General features: G+C 36.4%; 2 protein-coding genes across 3 annotated transcripts in view; one reads left to right on the top strand and one right to left on the bottom strand.

Moving 5' to 3' along the window:
- LOC5566494 (putative uncharacterized protein DDB_G0282133) overlaps positions 1–18636 on the bottom strand; it is a 69863-nt gene that overhangs the window by 42566 nt on the left and 8661 nt on the right. The window lies entirely within an intron of this gene.
- LOC110675982 lies at positions 6–14193 on the top strand. Its single transcript, XM_021842191.1, has 2 exons — positions 6–510; positions 12222–14193. The coding sequence occupies exons 1-2, from the start codon at positions 493–495 to the stop codon at positions 13443–13445; spliced, it is 1242 nt and encodes a 413-aa protein (XP_021697883.1). The 5' UTR covers positions 6–492; the 3' UTR covers positions 13446–14193.

The following is an 18636-nucleotide window of genomic DNA, read 5'->3' as shown; positions in this document are numbered from 1 at the left end:
TAGAAAAGAGAAAAGAAAGAATTTAAAAAATAACCCTATAAATGGCCCAACTAGCAAGGGCAGCTAATATCATTGAACTAATCAACATCAATATGTCAAGAAACTGGACTTGCTCTACGAAAAAATCAACTAAAAGGAACGAGTTTTCCGAACGACATGTTGAATCATTTTCCCTCATCCACGCACTCTACTTCGCGTGCCAAAGAAACAGCCACTGAATTTACCAGAAGCAAGCCACCATGGTGCCAATCCTTTTGCTGATTACTACTGCCGCCAACGACAACGAATCGAGCCGGGTGGGGAAAGTTTAGCTTTTCCTGAACGATGATGATGAGTGACAGTACATCGACGGGCGAGGAAAAAACTATAAAGCAAGGTTCACGCAACAAGCTGGACTTAGTGTACTGATTTAATTCGACACCAAATGGATACGCGGTTTTGGTAGCGCGGCTCAGAAAACATCTACTGTCGATGGGAAAATAATTACGCGAAATGGCGAATCTAGTGCAAGTGAGTGTACTTTTATAAAAAAAAACTTGTGATCATACTTTGGAGTGTTAAACAGTGCTATAACGATTTGAACTCTAATTTTATGACTTGTTGTTATAGAGACGTTTGAAATGATCAAGTATTGCCAAGAAAACCAAATCTATTTTTGGCTAGTGAATTGAGTGTGAACTGTAAAGATGTTCTATAAAACCTTTCTCTATTCGTTACATTTCGTTCGGTTGGTGGGTGTCATCAAATCAAAAACATGCAGGATAATTAGGGATAAGCTTGATTTCTTAATTATTTGCATTCTTGGTACAGTTGAAATAAGATCATATGTGTTTTTCTACAATAATTTTTTGACCAGAAAATATTCAATATAGTAATACATGATAAGTATACCATATCAGTAATTAATTATCGATTTATAACAATTTGTTGTATCTAAGGACTGTATAGAAAAGGAAATACCAACATTTTTAATATGCAATCCCACGGATTTTCGATTACACAGCGGAACAAAAATAACCTTTCTGCGCATTTCAAGGCTCAAATTATGTGTCTTCAGCGGGGTTGCTGAAAATGTTCCAGCAAGTTACAATTTTTGTGCTACAGGATGTCAAAGATGTAAAAATGCCGGTGTTATTGATGTTTGTATGAAATTTCAACTACGATTTTTAATTTTTTGCCAAATTCAATCCATCGAGCATGCAAAATAGGGCTTAAACTCTTGTGTGAGACATAGTTTGGTGAAAATTGCTCGATTCATTATCGATTTATTATTTTTTTCGAACATGCTTGCAACCGTCATACAAACTTCATTTTCCCTTTTATATGGCCAGATATAATATTTTTCAAAATCATTAAAACGTAGTTTTTTAGTAACGTAATTAGAACAAACTTTGTTGTTTCGTATTCTTAAAACAATAAAAACGGATTTCTGTAGTGAATAAAGCACACACATATATCAGCATGCAAGCTGGGAGAAAAATGATAAATAATGCATTTTCAACAGTCAATCAAACCAGACGTGCTATGATATTTCTGAAAACGGTAATAGATTCAGAGACCTCAAATTAAATAAATAGTGGTATTTTGGTGCTTAAGATATTGAATTCACAATTAGTATAAAAATTCCCTTCCGAGTGAAAGAGAAGCAGGTAGAAAATAGTCATAAATTACTGAAATTTAGTAATTCTGTTACTACAGTTGGGACTCGATTTTGTCAGCCCCTCGATGAATATTAAGCTGACAAAATCGGGTCATATTTGTTGTGTCTTCTTCTTCTTCTTGGCATTACGTCCACACTGGGACAGAGCCTGCCTCTGAGCTGTTCTTATGAGCACTTCCACAGTTATTAACTGAGAGCTTTCTTTGCCTTAGTTGTCATTTTCGCATTCGTATATCCTGTGGCAGGTAGGATGATACTCTATGCCCAGGGAAGTCAAGGAAATTTCCATTACGAAAAGATCCTGGACCGACCGGGAATCGAACCCAGACACCTTCAGCATGACTTTGCTTTGTAGCCGCGGACTCTAACCACTCGGCTAAGGAAGGCCCCAGTCATCAAATATTGAAGCAACTAAAAAAATATGGAATAATATGCAGTCTTAATATAAATACAACAAGGTTTATAAAGCATAGAAAATAAAATTTTTGAAATGTCTTCTGAAGATTCAATAATTTGTATTGAACATCATTTATATCAAACAAATAGGATGAAAAGCTTATTCTATCGGAAAATATATTTAATTCATACAGCACGTAAAACGCATTTCAAAAAAAAAAATATATTGCTCTAAGAAAGCTTAATTATTGGAATAGGATCGGTTTTAGAAAGTCACTTTTGTATAATCAACTTTAGAAGCTCTGTCATATACAACGGTAATTATATAGGGTAGCATTGTTTGCTTACGTTACTTCATAAATATGCAAAGAAACTTTTCCAATAAAAAGAATTCAAAATTATTTTAGGAATTCCTTCATTTGTTTTACATTACTCAAAGAATTCTCCAAAACAAATTCTAGTCGTTCATACAGGGCTGTCCCCAGAGCAGTTTCGAAGACATTTTTCAGATTGTTTTAAAGAAAATTGATAAAAGTATCCGCAAAGACTTTCGAAAGTAAATCCTTGATAACCTCATATGAAACTTGTGTGAGTTCTAAATATGTCTTGCTGAATTTTCACAAAGATCTCTGAGAGAACGCCTATACTGTTGATAAAATTCCTCCTAGATTTTTTTTTTAAATTGCTAAGATAATCGAAAAAAAATACAATCTCTGAATAATGTCCTAAGATGGATCTTTTGTAAAATTCGGGAAAACCCCCGAAAAAAACTATCTTTGAATTATCGGAGCAATAACTATAATAATTGCTCTAGTATTAACTAGTGTAGAACCTTGAATAAAGTTTTGAAAAGTACATGGCGATTTGGAAATTTTATTTTAAACTTTCCTTAGGAAAATTATTGAACTAAAAACTATAATATTTTGATGAAATGTTGAGGAAATGCCGTGAGAAAGTTCTGGAGGAACTTAATGAGGAATCCCAGGTCAAATTTATCGAGAAATTTTGGAAAAGTTTATAATAGATTTTTCTTCGAACAATGCATGAAAAATTTTTGGAGTAATTCCTGATTACTCTCAGGAAAAAAATTCGTGGAAGAATTTTGAAAAAGAATCCTAACAAAAATGCCTAGAATAAATTAAAAAAAAAATCGGCGTAGGAATTATTGTAGGGTTTCTTGAAAAAAATGATGAAACGATAAACCTTTGTGGAAGAGCTCCTGTATGATTTGACATCCAGAGCATGGCAAATCTCTGAACGACCACCACGCTTGTTGAGTACCTACCATTTTTGCTATGGGCTCGTTGGTGTTGATTTCGGTAAAAGTTTCAAAAAAATGCAGATATTCATTCTAAATCACTCATTATGCCAAACGGCCATTATTCCAAACGATCATTATGCCAAACGGCCTTATGCCAAACGACTTTATGCCAAACAGGGTACAATCGTTATTTTCGCACTATTGTTTCGTTTTAAGCTATATTCTCACGTCCGCACTAATACTACTGTAAAATTTGCATTATGCGTGCACTAACACAATCAAACTTTAAACTACAAAACTCAATTTGTGATCCCTCCCACTGTTTCAAAAAAAAAATCCTTTGTATCTCTGCCTTAGAACGAATACTATTATTTTTTTTCAACGCACGGTAAACATTTTTATTACAATTGAATAAAACACAAATAAAATATGTTTTTGTACACACTTTTTTCAATGGGATGACAAGTAAATCAAGTTTTATTATAATTGTGTTATCATGTATTAGCAGTGTACGCGGCAAATTTGAAAGCGTTGTCCTTGCAAGAATGCAATCAGCTCTCGATTACACCCGGTCAACCAGTCAGTGATTTTCGATAGCGATTCGTTTTGAACCGTTAGCGATCGCCATCGTTGGTCAAAGATCTATAAAGAATTATGAAGACTGGTTGGTCGGGCACGCTCTCCTGGTGTCTGAAAGAGAAACTGGGGATAAATCCTTCAAAAACTACGATTGTACCTTTCGCAAAGCGCAGAAAGTTACAGCTGCAATCAAACACAATTGGTTTACTCAAATGAAGTCAAATATCTTGGCATGCTAAACTCAATTGGAACACACATCTTCAAAACATGGTAAATAAAGGTCTCAATTCTCTGTGGGTCTGCTCAAAGACCTGTGGAAAGAAGTGGGGCCTAAAACCTAATATGATCATGTGGATATATAAAACCATCGTTCGGCCTAGAATAGCCTACGCTTCCCTTGTCTGGTGGCCAAAAACAAGCGAGGTTACGGCTAGAGCCAAGCTGTACAAAATCCAACGCGCCGCGTGCGTCGCCATTACTGGTGCAGTTCGCAGCACCCCCTCATTCGCCCTAGATGCAATGCTTAATCAGCCCCGGCTAGATCAATTCATAAAGCTGGATGCTGAAAAAAGCGCTCTGAGGCTAAAACGATCAATAAACCTTCTGCCAGGTGATTTAACCGGTCACCTAAGCATACTAAACGAATTTTCTATAAATCCAATTGTAGAAAAATGCAGTGACTGGATGGAAATAGTTGTGAATTATGACATACCATATACGGTGTTCATGCCTTCTCGCCAAGAGTGGCAAGAAGGTGGATCGAGTATTCCTCCAGGCTCAATCAAATTCTACACTGATGGATCGAGAATAAACAATCGTTCTGGATCTGGAGTGCACGGACCAAAAACTAAAATCTCTGTCCCTCTCGGACAGTGGCCTACAGTTTTTCAGGTTGAAGTGTATGCTATCATTGAATGTGTGCAGCTCAGCGTAAAGAGGAATTACAGAAATGCCACAATCTGTATTTTCTCCGACAGCCAAGCAGCTCTTCATGCTCTGAAAGCTTACACTTTTAACTCAAAATTAGTGTGGAAATGTGTTCTTGCTCTAAAAAACCTAGCCATCCGCAATCGAGTTAAACTATATTGGATCCCGGGGCATACGGGTCTAGAGGGTAATGAAATTGCCGATGAGCTAGCCAGGAATGGATCGGCCAATACATTCATTGGTCCTGAGCCATTCTTTGGCATATCAAACTGCTCACTAAATATTGAACTGAACAGCTGGTTGTCCAGTCAAATTATATCCAATTGGAAAACAGTTTCCAATGCGAATCAGTCCAAAAGATTCGTCACAATTAATTCGAAACAAACACAAAAACTCATTGGTCTCAACAAAAGGGACCTCCGCACTTACACCGGTCTAATAACTGGACACTGCCCCAGCAGATACCATTTACAAAAGATCGGAGCCATCCAAAACCCAAATTGCCGTTTCTGTAGTGAAACGTGCGAAACCTCTCAACACCTTCTCTGCTCCTGCAGTGCACATATACAACGAAGATCCAAAATATTTGGCAAGCCCTTTTTGGAGCCGGCCGATATTTGGAACGCATCTCCCAGGGAAGTGGTCGGCTTTATCAGGCTGATCGTACCAGATTGGGGGATTCACAAAGCTGCAACTTAGGACTTCTGCCCATCAATGGCAGATGGCTAAAAGTTCAGTCACCGCGCAAAGTATTCCGGTGGCGTTCTCGCCACTGAGTGTCTTTGTAAAAGCAAAAGGGTATAACACAATAGTTCTAAAAAATGGACGCAGTGATCTCACACCCGACAGAAGGAAGAATGTATTAGCAGACGGGTTATGCAAATTTGATTTAATGTTTATACCCTTAATTTGTATATCCTTATATTTTCCTTTCAACTTCCTTTCATTCCTTACTGACATTTGTCATACTAACCAGAGAAATTTTTGCTCAATCCACCTAACAGTAGAAACGTCTTCAGATTTAAAAAAAAAGAAATATATGGTAATTTAAAAAAAATATTTCTTCTATCCTTTTTTCTTATTTAAAAAATATCAAACTATACTAACTTTCCTGTTGAAAAAAAAAATACTTATCGCACTTCATTTAACCATTTCCATTGTCTGAGACATACGATAGACATAAGATTTCACACCCAAAAGTGCATGTAATGAATATGTTTAAACTACGAAACCCTTAAAAAAAATAGGAATAGTCCTACAACACTTTTGTATAATTTATAAATGAATAAAATGCATAAAATGAATGAAGTTTCTTCAAAAGATTCAAGATACATTAAAAAAAGGTGGGCTATAAAATATTAAGTAATGAAGAGATATTCTGAAAAAAGTCATACAAATCGGTTGTCTCTTAAAAAAATTAAAAATTACAATACAATGTTTTTTGAAATAAAACGTGGGCTATAAAATATCAGGTAATGAAGAGGTTTTCTGAAAAAAATCATACAAATCGGTTGTCTCTAAAAAAAATTAAAAATTACAATACAATGTTTTTTGAAGTTTTCATGATTTTTTATCGTCGGAGTGGTGCCAGACACATAAATGCTCATTACTCAAAAACGGTTAATCAACGATTTGTCATCAAAGTACCGTTTTGTCTCAAATTCTGAACATGACTCATATTCTGAACAGAGGTGATTTACAAGACTAACACAAATTTTTTTAATAATTTTTATATGAAGGACATGAATAATACAAGAATTGACCACCATGAGAATAAATTTCGAAGAAATAATTGAAAAATCACTGTTTGAATTCGAGTGTTTGAAATATGAGTCATATTCAGAATTTGAGACAAAACGGTATTGATTGGAAAAGTGACTAAGCGAATTTAAGAAAAAATGTGTAGCCTGATATATTTACGTGGGTTATGGCAGTTATGGCTAGTCGGTCCCCCAAGGAATTGAGGAATATTTCCGGATTCAGATAACCAATTATCAAAATTCACAGATTTTAAAACAAAGCTAATCAGCAAGACCAAGCTGAGGGTCGTGGGTTCAAATCCCACCGGTCGAGGATCTTTTCGGGTTGGAAATTTGCTCGACTTTCCAGGGCATAAAGTATCTTCGTACCTGCCACACGATATACGCATGCAAAAATGGTCATTGGCACAGTAAGCTCACAGTTAATAACTGTGGAAGTGCTCTTAAGAACACTAAGCTGAGAAGCAGGCTCTGTTCCAGTGTGGACGAAATGCCAGAAAGAAGAAGAAAACAAAGAAGAGCTTTTGAGATCTTGCGAAAAAATAGTGTGAAAATATCGAAACACAAAAAAGTTTTTGCGTTAAACATATATTGCTGCTAGTAAAGGGGTCAAGAACGTATGTTAAACTTTTTCCTATCAGTAACAAATGAGGTACTAATAGGAACTAATATACTTGAAAGCTTAATATGTTTAGATTTGTCTTATTATTTTACACTGAGTACGATAGACTAGAAAATTGGCACCAAATGATTATTTTACCTCACTATAACACTGTTCGACAAAAAAAGTCGATATGAATGCCCAGAGACCGGACACCCCGGGCTTGAAAGTATAAAAATAAACAAAAATAATGGGGTTTTCAGAATGTTCGTGTCTGCCCCAGGTCATTTTTAAAATATACTTGAACTTTTTGCATTTTTTATTTAAAAATCTAATCTAATCAATAAACCGACACAGTGTTTTATATTCAGGACAGGGGAATTCATGTGCCATATAATGTTTTCAACTTTAAATACAATATGAAGAGTTGTAATAAGATTTGCAGGGAGCCCTCCCCCCTTTTTTGTACCCTCCCCATTTTTAAAGTATCGCAAATGATGGAATATTTGATATACAGGGGGTTGTCAAAATAACTGGGACAGGCAAAAATTGGGCCAACTTTGGAATGCTGTAACTTTGACAAAAATTGACCGATTTCAATTCTTTAAGAAGTAATGGACGGGTCAACTAATCTAGTTTTGAGGTGCATCCACGGAGATGAACTATGACCACCGGATACCGGTGATAATCCGGATTTCCGGAAGCATGTCTTATGCAGTAAAATTATGACGTGTTTTTAGCAAAGGTCTCGGCTAAAAAATCAAAATTTTACTACACATGAAGATAGAAGATCTAATTCTGAAGCGATTGGTGCGCCAAGTATTAATATTGGTCCAGAAACAACCAATATATGGCCATTTCCCCGGAATCGGTGCCGGTAGTGGATCCGAATTGGGATCAAACAATTTATTCACTCAAAATATGTCGCGCAATATTGTTTTCTCCCTAGCTTATCATAAAATACCCTATTATAAGTTGAAAATGAGTCTTGTACAGATTTGGCCACTCATGGCGCCGCCCAGTGCCCCGGGGGAACCTTGCATAGGAGACATTTCGATTTTGACACCAAAGCATATCATGCGACGGCTCATTCTTCATGTCTTGTCGTAAATAGGGCAACTGTAGACTCAAAATGGATAGTTGACTACAGTGACTACTTCCGGGACCACCGGATGTTCCAGAGGGAACCTGTAATTAGGGACAATTGATATTGAACTCCAATACATATCGTGCGACAGTTCATTTTTCATGTCTCGTGCTAAATAGGGCTATTGTAGACCTTAAGTGGATATTTGACTACAGTGGCCACTTTTGTGACCGCCACCATTAGGTGGCTCCCAATACCGGACACAATCTGGAATCGGTTTCTGTAAATTTGTACATCATCGAATGTTTTGACGCGAGGAATAGTATCTTATACGTAATTTCATGGATTAGCAACATGAGCATTAGCATTGATGACCGTACAATTCGTAGTTGCTACTGCAATTTCATGGATTAGCAACATTTACAAGAACAGTTTGAGTTTTACTTTGTTTGGAATATGTTATTCAACAACCTCTTCCATATTTGATGAAAAACAACACATTTTGAGATGTTGTTCTGAACTTTCATTCTTCTTATTTTTATTGCATGTTTGATATCATTTAGTTGTGATTTATATGCTATCATTTTGCAACAAAGATATCTATCGACACCAAACCAAAATGTATTCCTATAGAATCTTCTTAAGAACAATACTTGACAGTTTTTATTTACAGTGTGGCCCTTCATAATACGGTAAAATCAACAAATGTACATGGAAGTCGCATAATAATGAACGCACTATGTACGGTTCGAGTTAACCATAGTTTGAAATCGGTATATCTGGTATATCTCAAAATCCTGATAATATAGAAACTTGGGGCCTTTAGTAAAGTTGTTCTGGAGGTGAAGCGCTATCTGATGGTACCTCATTTAAATCAGAATTTGACCTCTAGGTGGCACTAGAGATTCTAACCAAGGGTGTACAAGGTACAACGCGCGACTACTCGCGTTACAGAAATTCGCGCGACGACCGAAAGGTAAAATAGGGGAAAGTGGGGCAGTTTGGCCACCTTAAGGAAAAGTCGATAAAAGTGCTGAAATTATGAATTATGGAATCTTCGGATTCTTGCATGATTTCCAACCATTTTTAGATGAATACACTAGATCCGCATGATTTCCGTTACCTTATAAAGTTCACGAATGAATGAATGATTTTTCAAAAATTGTCATTTTTTCAGTCGATTTTTTACCGATGGGGTACCCCGGTTTTGGTTGTAAAATTATCTCATACAATATAAAAATTCATTTTTTTACTTCACTTGAAAATTATTAGTATTTATAAACAGGTCGAGCATGAAGATTTTTTTAAGGACATTCTAACAGTCAAACCTTATCATTCTTTCATCACCATTGAAATGATGAAATTTGAAAGAGTGATTCGGGGCAATATGGGCAGTTTTTTTTAACATCATTTATTTATTTTTCTCTAAGTTTAAAACACTGACTTATAACATGCCTATTGCTTCATTTCCTTATCAGCTTTGGGGTTGCATGTTATTTCGGATGAAATTTCAAGAATGTATGCAGTTTTCAAGGGGTGCTCAATGCTTATTCCACCCCATTGGCCAAACCGCCCCGACTACCCCTACTTTCAATCAGCTGAGCTGATTCCAAAGTTGTTTTTATTGCTTGTCATTAGTACATGGCCCTTCGATCTTTGATAAAAAAAAGCGATGTCATAATGTAGCTTTGAAGCTACTGGCATACCAAAGCTCTCCTTTGAGTTTATAAGAACGTAACTAATAGAAACCTTATCATAATTAAATCACAAGCAAAATAACCCTCTCTAGTATCGCAGTTTAATGATATGATCACTTATTTATTATATATTGCTATAGACAACAGTATTTTGCTCTTTTGATTTTTCATTCACTTTCTTAATAACTTACTTATTTAAAACTTCATTACATATGTTCTTTGACAGACGTATGCAAGGCTTGATTTCAAGCTGAACGGGTTTTTGTACATCACATCAATCGACAGCATAAAATGAAGAATAGTTATTATCAAAAGAACACGTAAAACGTGAAAAGAGAAATATATCCCTGGCTGTCGTCGTACGACAACCAAATCGCTGATTTGGAATTCTTTGGAGTATGCGAAATAGATTTTAGTTTAAACCACATAGATTACAAGTTAGCCACAAGATTCAAATTCATATCATCCGAATAAATATCATTAATAAATTTATCGAAGTTAATACCCATCATGCAAAACCTTCTCTATTAACACATTTGCAAAGATTGTGCAGATACAGATGATTTCCCGTTATCTTAAAGTAACGAAAGTCCTTGGGAAACGTTGTTTCAAAAACGTGGCTGGTGTTTTTAATACACGGTATAAACTTGGCACGTTCGATTGAATGGTTTGAACTCAATTCAGAACACCAATCACCATGATTTGAAAAGTTCTAAAGTAGGATTAGCTCTACTGTCTCTATCCTTGACTTCGAAGTTAAAAGTCGTTGATTTTGAACATCATGTCTCTTGTATGAAAGCATTCACTGATACATCGTTGTAGAAAGTCATCGAGATTATTTCAATACCTTTCAACGGATGCAAGTTAGTGTCGTGATAAGATACAAGACCTTCACTCGGAAAATTGAAGGTTCAAATCTGGATCAGATGAAAAAGTTAATTGTAACTTTTCTATTTCAAATCAAAACATTCAACGTTGAACGCAATTACTGTTTCTTTGATAGTGTAAAAATTGAATAGTAGTGTAAATCCAAGAACAGAACTCTTGATATCATCGTGCTCATTTTTTCACCGTGTAAACATTCAAATCGTTTACATTGAGGATAGGGAGTCGGATCATATTCTTGGCACTTTTGATTCACTTCAGCAGGAGTTTTGAAGCAACTGGGCCCATATTGTCCAACAATATGCATCGTATATAAGGGTACCATTCTGCCAAATTTCAGCCAATTTGACCCAGCAAAAATCCGATATCATCAAAGTGAATCATGCAGGAACCGAATAGTCTAATTCACTGGTGTGCTAAATTTACTCGGTCTGAGAATTGTGACACTTGAGCGGGGCGCGCTCCCGTATGATCCCCACGTGATCTGGATTCAATGTGATGGATTTTACTTGGTAAAATACATAACATTAGTAAAATCCATCACATTGATCTGGATTCGCTCTAGTGTCAACATTCTTCGACCGAGTTAATTTAGTACATCAATGGATAAGACCATAAGTTATGTGCCCTATTTTTCCTCTTTTTTATCAATTCATTTTCATTGTGATCTCTGCACAGTTATACAAATTCTTTTCAATAACACAACAGCAATGACTTGTAGGTCACTTATGCTTATGCTCATTGAATCAACCATTGTTGAGTAACAAAAATATATTTTTTATGTACAAGGCAAACAAAAGATCGAAAGACAACAGGCCAGAAGGTCGAGAATTTAGGCGAACCAGCCAACGCCTGAAAGTTTCGATGCGAAGGATAACAAACAAGGACAAAAGATCGAAATTACAAAAGGTTGAAAACAATTTGCTTGGTGGATGCTTTCAAGAAACATTTTGGAAATTTAGTTTTTTTCCTTTTTGACCTTTTGTGCTTTCTACGTTTTGTCTGTTTATCTTTTGTCACTTTTATGAAAAAAAAATAGAAGTTGCGTCAGTCGCTTGTTGTTTGTGTCGTGTTTACAGTTAAGTACAATTATGGACATGCACAAATGCGATTAGCATTAACTTAGATCCAATTATTTCAAAATTCAGTAGAAAATATATGTTTTGCAAGTTACTGAATTTTGTTAGTTTTGACAAGTCTCTTAGAACAAAATATCAATTCATTTATTTCAGGTCCGAAAAAAGGTTGTTAAGTTCAACAAATAGAGCGTTTCACTCCTAGCTTTACTTCCGTTAAACTTACCATTGAAACTTCTCTCAATTCTCACACTGACGTTGAATAACTTTTATCTTTCCTCAATCATCGCAGATAGTTATCATCATAGCTACGATCCACATCGTCCGACCGTTATCGATCGAGCATCCGCACAGCTTTTCGCTATTCAAGCGGGGCGTCGTGCTTGGGGACATGACATACAGCTATGCCTCGACGGATATGGGATCTTCTAATGGAGGACGTGTTAAAACGTTGACTGTCATCAAAAACGTATCCATACCCAAACCCACCAGCACAATGTTCAGCGATCGCACAGAGCAATTCTTCGAGACGTTCGATTTAACCGGTCACAAGAAGCAAGAACAAGTTCAGTACTGGCCTCCGGACGATACCAACAAAATGAAGAAGATTTCTCTTAAACCACCAACGTTCGAGATACCTAACATACCCAAAATTAAAGAACCCCCACAAGAAGAACTTAAACATCCAGCGGAACTGCTAGAAATTGTTAAAAGTGCATCAAAAACCCAAAGTCAACTGATAAAAGCGCAGAAATTTGCTAACGACGACACTGGTCCTGTCATGTTTCCGCCGGATGCCCAAATGATGAAGAAAAAGAATAATGGCGTGGTTAGTGTAGCTAAAGAATATACCAGCATACTTACTAGTACGCCAAAAGACCGTAGTAAAACTAAAACTGTCAGTAAACTAAGCACAAAGGTTGAACCAACAAAAACCCAGGAATCCCATCCCGATAACTACAATTCGTTTGATCCTAGTTCCCTGTATGAAGACGATTTTGATCAAACGGAATACGTTTACTCGCCGGAGACTAAAACATTTGCCTTCAAACAGATTTCCAAGGCTTCACCCGACCTTAAAGATAAGCTCAAGAACACTGCATATGCCGTTAAAGATCCTTCCCCACCGAGTACGATAGACTTCAAACTGTATAACGAAAACGCAACAACAACTCCGGATTTGCTGTTCTCCGAGCTGGCAAACGCCGTGGCCACTCGGAACGTCTCGATGATCAAATCCTTGGCCGGGCAGCTGGAGGAACCTTTCGAGTTTGCCAAGTTCAACTTTGAGTCGCTCAAAACCGAAGAATACATTCCGATTTCATTCGATTTCAATCCAACCAGTAAGAAGGAACCGATGCAGGAAACGACCACGACGGAAATGAAGAAAATGGACATTTCGGATGAGTTTGGTCCCACGACGGTAGAGACTCCTATGCCGACCACCAAAAAGCCATCCAAGTACATTGCACCAAGACTGAGGGGATTCAAAAGATTTTCGTCCCGCAAGCAGTGAACCAGCCATTATTGTTGAATAGTTTACGTAAGAGATTTAGTAATTTATTACAGTTGTTTTCTTTATTTTTAGACCTTTTACCGAGTTGAGTATTCTGCTTTTGAAATAAAAACATTATCGAACGTAACGTTTTAGTACATGATCCGAAGCTTTACATGCAATGTTTGAAGAAGATAACACAAGAACTATTTCTTTGCCATACTTTTAAAAGAATTGGATAAAAAATATTTTGAACAAAGTATTACGCGTATACAATTTGGACAATTACAACAAAATCAAAAGGAAAAATCTAAATAATTTATGCTTAATCTGACCAAATTTACTGTTTCCTTTTTGTTTCATCACTTCCACGATTGTCACGCAACTTTTTTTTATAAATCACCCTCATTCTTGTTTACGTCGGATCCAGCTTTCGACCGAATCCTATTCGTTCGAAACCATGGCCCTCGATTTTGCTGGCGCAAACGGGAATGCAAACGGGTTTCCGCTCCAAAGAACTTAAACTATGATAAGGGTGAATAATTCATAAAACTTTTTCAATGTTCAAAATATTGCATATTTTTGAATTTCAAGCTTTGTGAACTCTTGTAAATCAGTTTTTTAAGCTCTCAAAAAATCAATGAAAAAGTTAGGAAGATTTTATATGTTATTCCATCGATTGTTCTGAACTGTTAGCCAAATTAAAATTTAAGGGGGCAGGATCCGTCATTGATATAGGAATGTCCAGAAGCAGTTTTTTCGTTCAAAATCAAGAAAATTTACAGGAAAATATGTTCACTGTATTCTATTCTCCAACCGCAACACAGTGAACACATTTTCATCGAATAGTTTTCAGTTCTGAGTAGATACTACTTTTAAAGTTTCGATGATGATTGATGACAATGATTACGATGACGGAGCGTTGAACGTTAACACGCACATTTTGAAGTGTTGCAATGTCCGCTGGATATGATGACACAGGCGCCGAAGCGGGGCTGAGGTAAAGTTTTCAAAAACGAACATTTGCCACAAATTCCACGCGGCGAATAGGGAAAGCGTACCGATATTCGCCACCCCGGATTATATACCGTTTTACTACACAAATTGTTGCCAATTGTTAAGTGTTCGTTGAATTGTTTTAAGATGATAAGGAAACATTCTAATGTCGTTTTCGTTTTGAGGAACTGGGTCGGTGATCAACACATAAACAAATCAACGTCAAACAATTTGTAGTTCGGTCGAACCTGAATCGGGTTGGGGTTGAAACTGATTCAGAACGGGTTGCGCCAGTTCCAACCTAGGTTCAAAAACGAATTCGACATTAGAAACCACAAAATTTGCTCAGAAAATAATAGAAAAAAAATCAACGTAGGTAGGTGGCGAATTCAGGAACCGTAATTAAAACGGTGCGAATTCCTGTGCTACTAGGCGCATCCAGTATTTGCCACCCCAATTTTTAATACCAACACAGAATTTTTGACTGATTATTATAATTTTCCTACTAAACATGGATTGAAAGCTTTCGTTTAGCGTATAAGCCATTTTACGAGTCGGTTGATGGCCGCTCATTGTTATTGTTTTAAAAACTAGCATGATATGTGAATGGCGCTGGTAACGTTTTTGTTGGTGATGATATTTTCGCCTTTTTTTGGCTATTTTTCTACGCGGTTACATGTCTGATGTTACCAGTAAATAAAATAAATTCTTCACTGCCTGCTGATTTTAATTTTACTGGGGAAGTTTGATAATCTCGTTGCACGCCATTAATGAATGAGGTCCTCCCAAATGTGGCGCTAGAAGAATCGTAAATAAATGGGCCCGCCAGCCAATTTCAAAGCTGGTAAACAAACAAAAAACATATGATTCGAAACGTCTCATAAAATGGCTTATTGAGAGTTATCAAAGGTATTTGGTATATTAGTATACCTTTCCTAGTCCAAGAAAGGAACAACAGCGTTTGATGAAACACCGCAATGTTATCTCTCAGGAAGCAAGGTTGATCCTTTCCCTTGGGATGCGCTGCGTATCTTTATGAGCAAATTAACTAATAATGAAATATAAAATGTTGAATTACTAGTGCGATTTTAAGATAGTGAAGGGAACTTGTTTATTAAGAATTTTACGGTTTCAAGTCGAAAACCAAATAAACAAATAAAGTACAGTAAACGTTGAATTTTCGTTTACCAGAGTACGCGCAGTAGCGATTTGTTTAAAAGTTTTATGTTGTTTCATTTATCTTGTTTTTGGGTATTCATACAACAAAAATCTACTATGCAAAGTTTTTCAGGTAAACTGTTAGAAATATTTACTTCGTAGCGCTGAACACATCGTTACTTTAATTCATTTATGCAATTTATCATCGTAATAGGCTGTTTTTCAACAAGCCAACCCATCATGGAATGGCCTACTTTTCCGCACTGTCGTATGAGTTAATTAACCAACTGAGAAGCGTTCGGTAATGACTCATTACGCAATGCTTTACAGTAACGTAATGAAGCAGATGTAATTCATATAACTATCATTCTTAGAAAAACTAAGAGGTCTATGAATTTTCGTTCTTAGAATTTGTGTAGTTATCATTATTTTATTGTTGCAAGGAAATTTAGACGTATCCTCCAACAACAGTTGAAGATTCCCATCCTCCATGCCTCTTCAGGACATAAACATCTACCCCAAAATCTGCCAGGAGAGATGTGGACGATCGACGAAAGCAGTGTCCTGTGTAATCTGCTGGTGACAGTGGCTTCAGAAATTATAAACTGAATTTCTCCGGCAGGAGACCATCCAGGGCCACTTCCGCTGCCGACTCAATATTAATCGGAACATCAGAATCGGAATCGCTCATTGTTTCGAATAATGATACTATCGGGACGGTGGTTTGAAAAATTGTGAAAATTGCTCAGTACAACCTACAATGATCAGAATTCCCCAAATATGGCTACCGTCGACCATGTGCGGATTGATCAGAAGTACACACTAAGCTCTTACGGTGAATTTCACCGTAATCTCAACAGCTGAACAGTTCGGTGAAATAAAACACCGTAATTCCGTCGAAATTTTATGGATTCCGGTGATTTTTCACGGAATACTGTGAAAATTTACCGTACTCCGTTAATTTATTTCATCGAACTGTTCAGCTGTAGAGATTTTACAGGAATCCGTAAAATAATTTAAGTGTGTAGTTTAGAATTATTCCTCAAGTAACCTTCATGAAATTGCAAAATATATTGTAGGGAAAAAGTACCAATTTTTGGCGCATCCCTAATTTTCGACCCATCCATACGATTTTGGCCTACTTTGTATGGAAATCCGAAAAATTGGCACAGAAATCTTGTATTTCGAAAATTAGTGCTTTTTCCCTACGCAACTCGGTGCAGAACTCGGTAATATGAACAGGTTTGTGTTTTACGGTCATCATGCTATAAATGTATGCAAATCATAACACCATCCATAATCCTCAGACTAAGGAACTATTTCGACAACTCTAGCGCGATCTAAAACTGTCAAAAGCTGGACAAGTAAACAAAAACAAAGTACGTCTCTCCATTATCTCATATGATATAAATTTTCACTCGTGGAATTTAAGGTTTGTATGACTGAAACCATCAGAAATCTACTCAACTGCGAGGCACATCATATCTTTAAAGTATTCATGATAAGTAGACGGAAATTGAAAGTATTTTTATCTCATAAATTCTTAGAACAAATGATTTGAAGATGTTGATTCTTTGGGAGTAAAATGAATCACTTGAGATGGGGGTAATATGAACACCGGGGCAGGGCGAATACTACCGGATTTTATTTCAAATGCCGAGTTTCCCGGAGAAAATACAAAGACAAACATGGATTTCATGGCTTAACGTTCTATCGATTCCGGAATATCTGTGAGATGTGCATTGATAATGTATCAGATGCCGAGAATCATACCGCAACCTGTTCAATTTGAATGGTGTTCATATTACCCCCACTACCTGTTCATTTTACCCCCAGCATCTGTTCGTTTTACCCCATGTATATGTTCATTTTACCCACAAATAAATGTTCATGTTACCCTCGTTACATGTTCATATTACCCACATGTTTGGAACATTGACTCTGTGGAAAGAAATTTTCAAAATAATAATAATGTTGATAAAATTCTATTGCAATTGTAATTGTAATTTATTGGCAAAACGATAACATGTTAGTATTTACAACTTTAAATAATGTCAAGGAACAAATTATTTCAAGGAAAATACATAAGGAAAACCAGTTAGCAAGATAAGTTAACTATAGGTGCTAATTGTGATTGGCTAGTTGCTTCTGTTCAGTTCTATTTCCATTACAACATTTCAACTTGTTACATTGCATAAACATCCTTATTCAGTTCTGAGTAATTTAAAAAGATTCTGACAGCGTAATAAGCATGAAAATATGGAAATTGCTTAGGGTGTTCATTTTATCCCCAGTTCCCTTATTGCTTTCATGCGTACACTCAAAAAAATCCAAACGTCATTGCTACGTGAAAAATCACGTAGCTCATTCCAAATTCATTTTACCTCCACTTCACCTGACTAAGATAAAGATCACTAAACCATTAATAACCACCAAACAGTGACTCGGTAATGTTTACTGAGGTTACCTATCGCACTTACGTGGAATTCACGTAGGTGCCTAAGTTCATTTTGACATCTGCATATTGTACGTACATTCGTTGTTGAGCTCAAATCCTAAGATGGCGTCCGCTTGATTTGTGAAGAACTTCAGAAGCTGCTGCTGCTTTAATCTCTGTGTAAGATTGATTTCAAGGTAAATATGCTTTGAATATCGAAGAATCCCTGCATTACTTCATATTTTACACGTGAATTATAACCTCTTATCAATTATAGCATGCGAAGACTACAACAAGACAGATCAAACTCACAAAATTGAGGAAACAGGATTCAAAATGCTCAGATTGACAATAAAAATATCACAATATTTTAAGTTTGTTTACATTTTCCAATTGGGAATTAGTTTTCTTCCAAAGCCTATTAGAAATAAGATTGGTCTTTATTACAGTTAAATTTAATGCAAAACCATCTAGGTCCTATTGAAACGCTTCGTAAAGGCTACCGGAAAATCCACGTAGCTCTTACGTTTAGCGACGGTGGAATGGACGAACTTCAAAAGTTCATGCGTTCATTCTGAGCTACCTATGGTTTGCGTAGGAGCTACGTGAAAAGTGCGATGG

This window comes from Aedes aegypti, chromosome 2 (genome assembly GCF_002204515.2).
Source record: "Aedes aegypti strain LVP_AGWG chromosome 2, AaegL5.0 Primary Assembly, whole genome shotgun sequence".
In the NCBI taxonomy this organism is placed as follows: domain Eukaryota; kingdom Metazoa; phylum Arthropoda; class Insecta; order Diptera; family Culicidae; genus Aedes; species Aedes aegypti.
The sequence above is the reverse complement of the archived record's forward strand: the minus strand, read 5'-3'. Positions and strand labels throughout refer to the sequence as shown.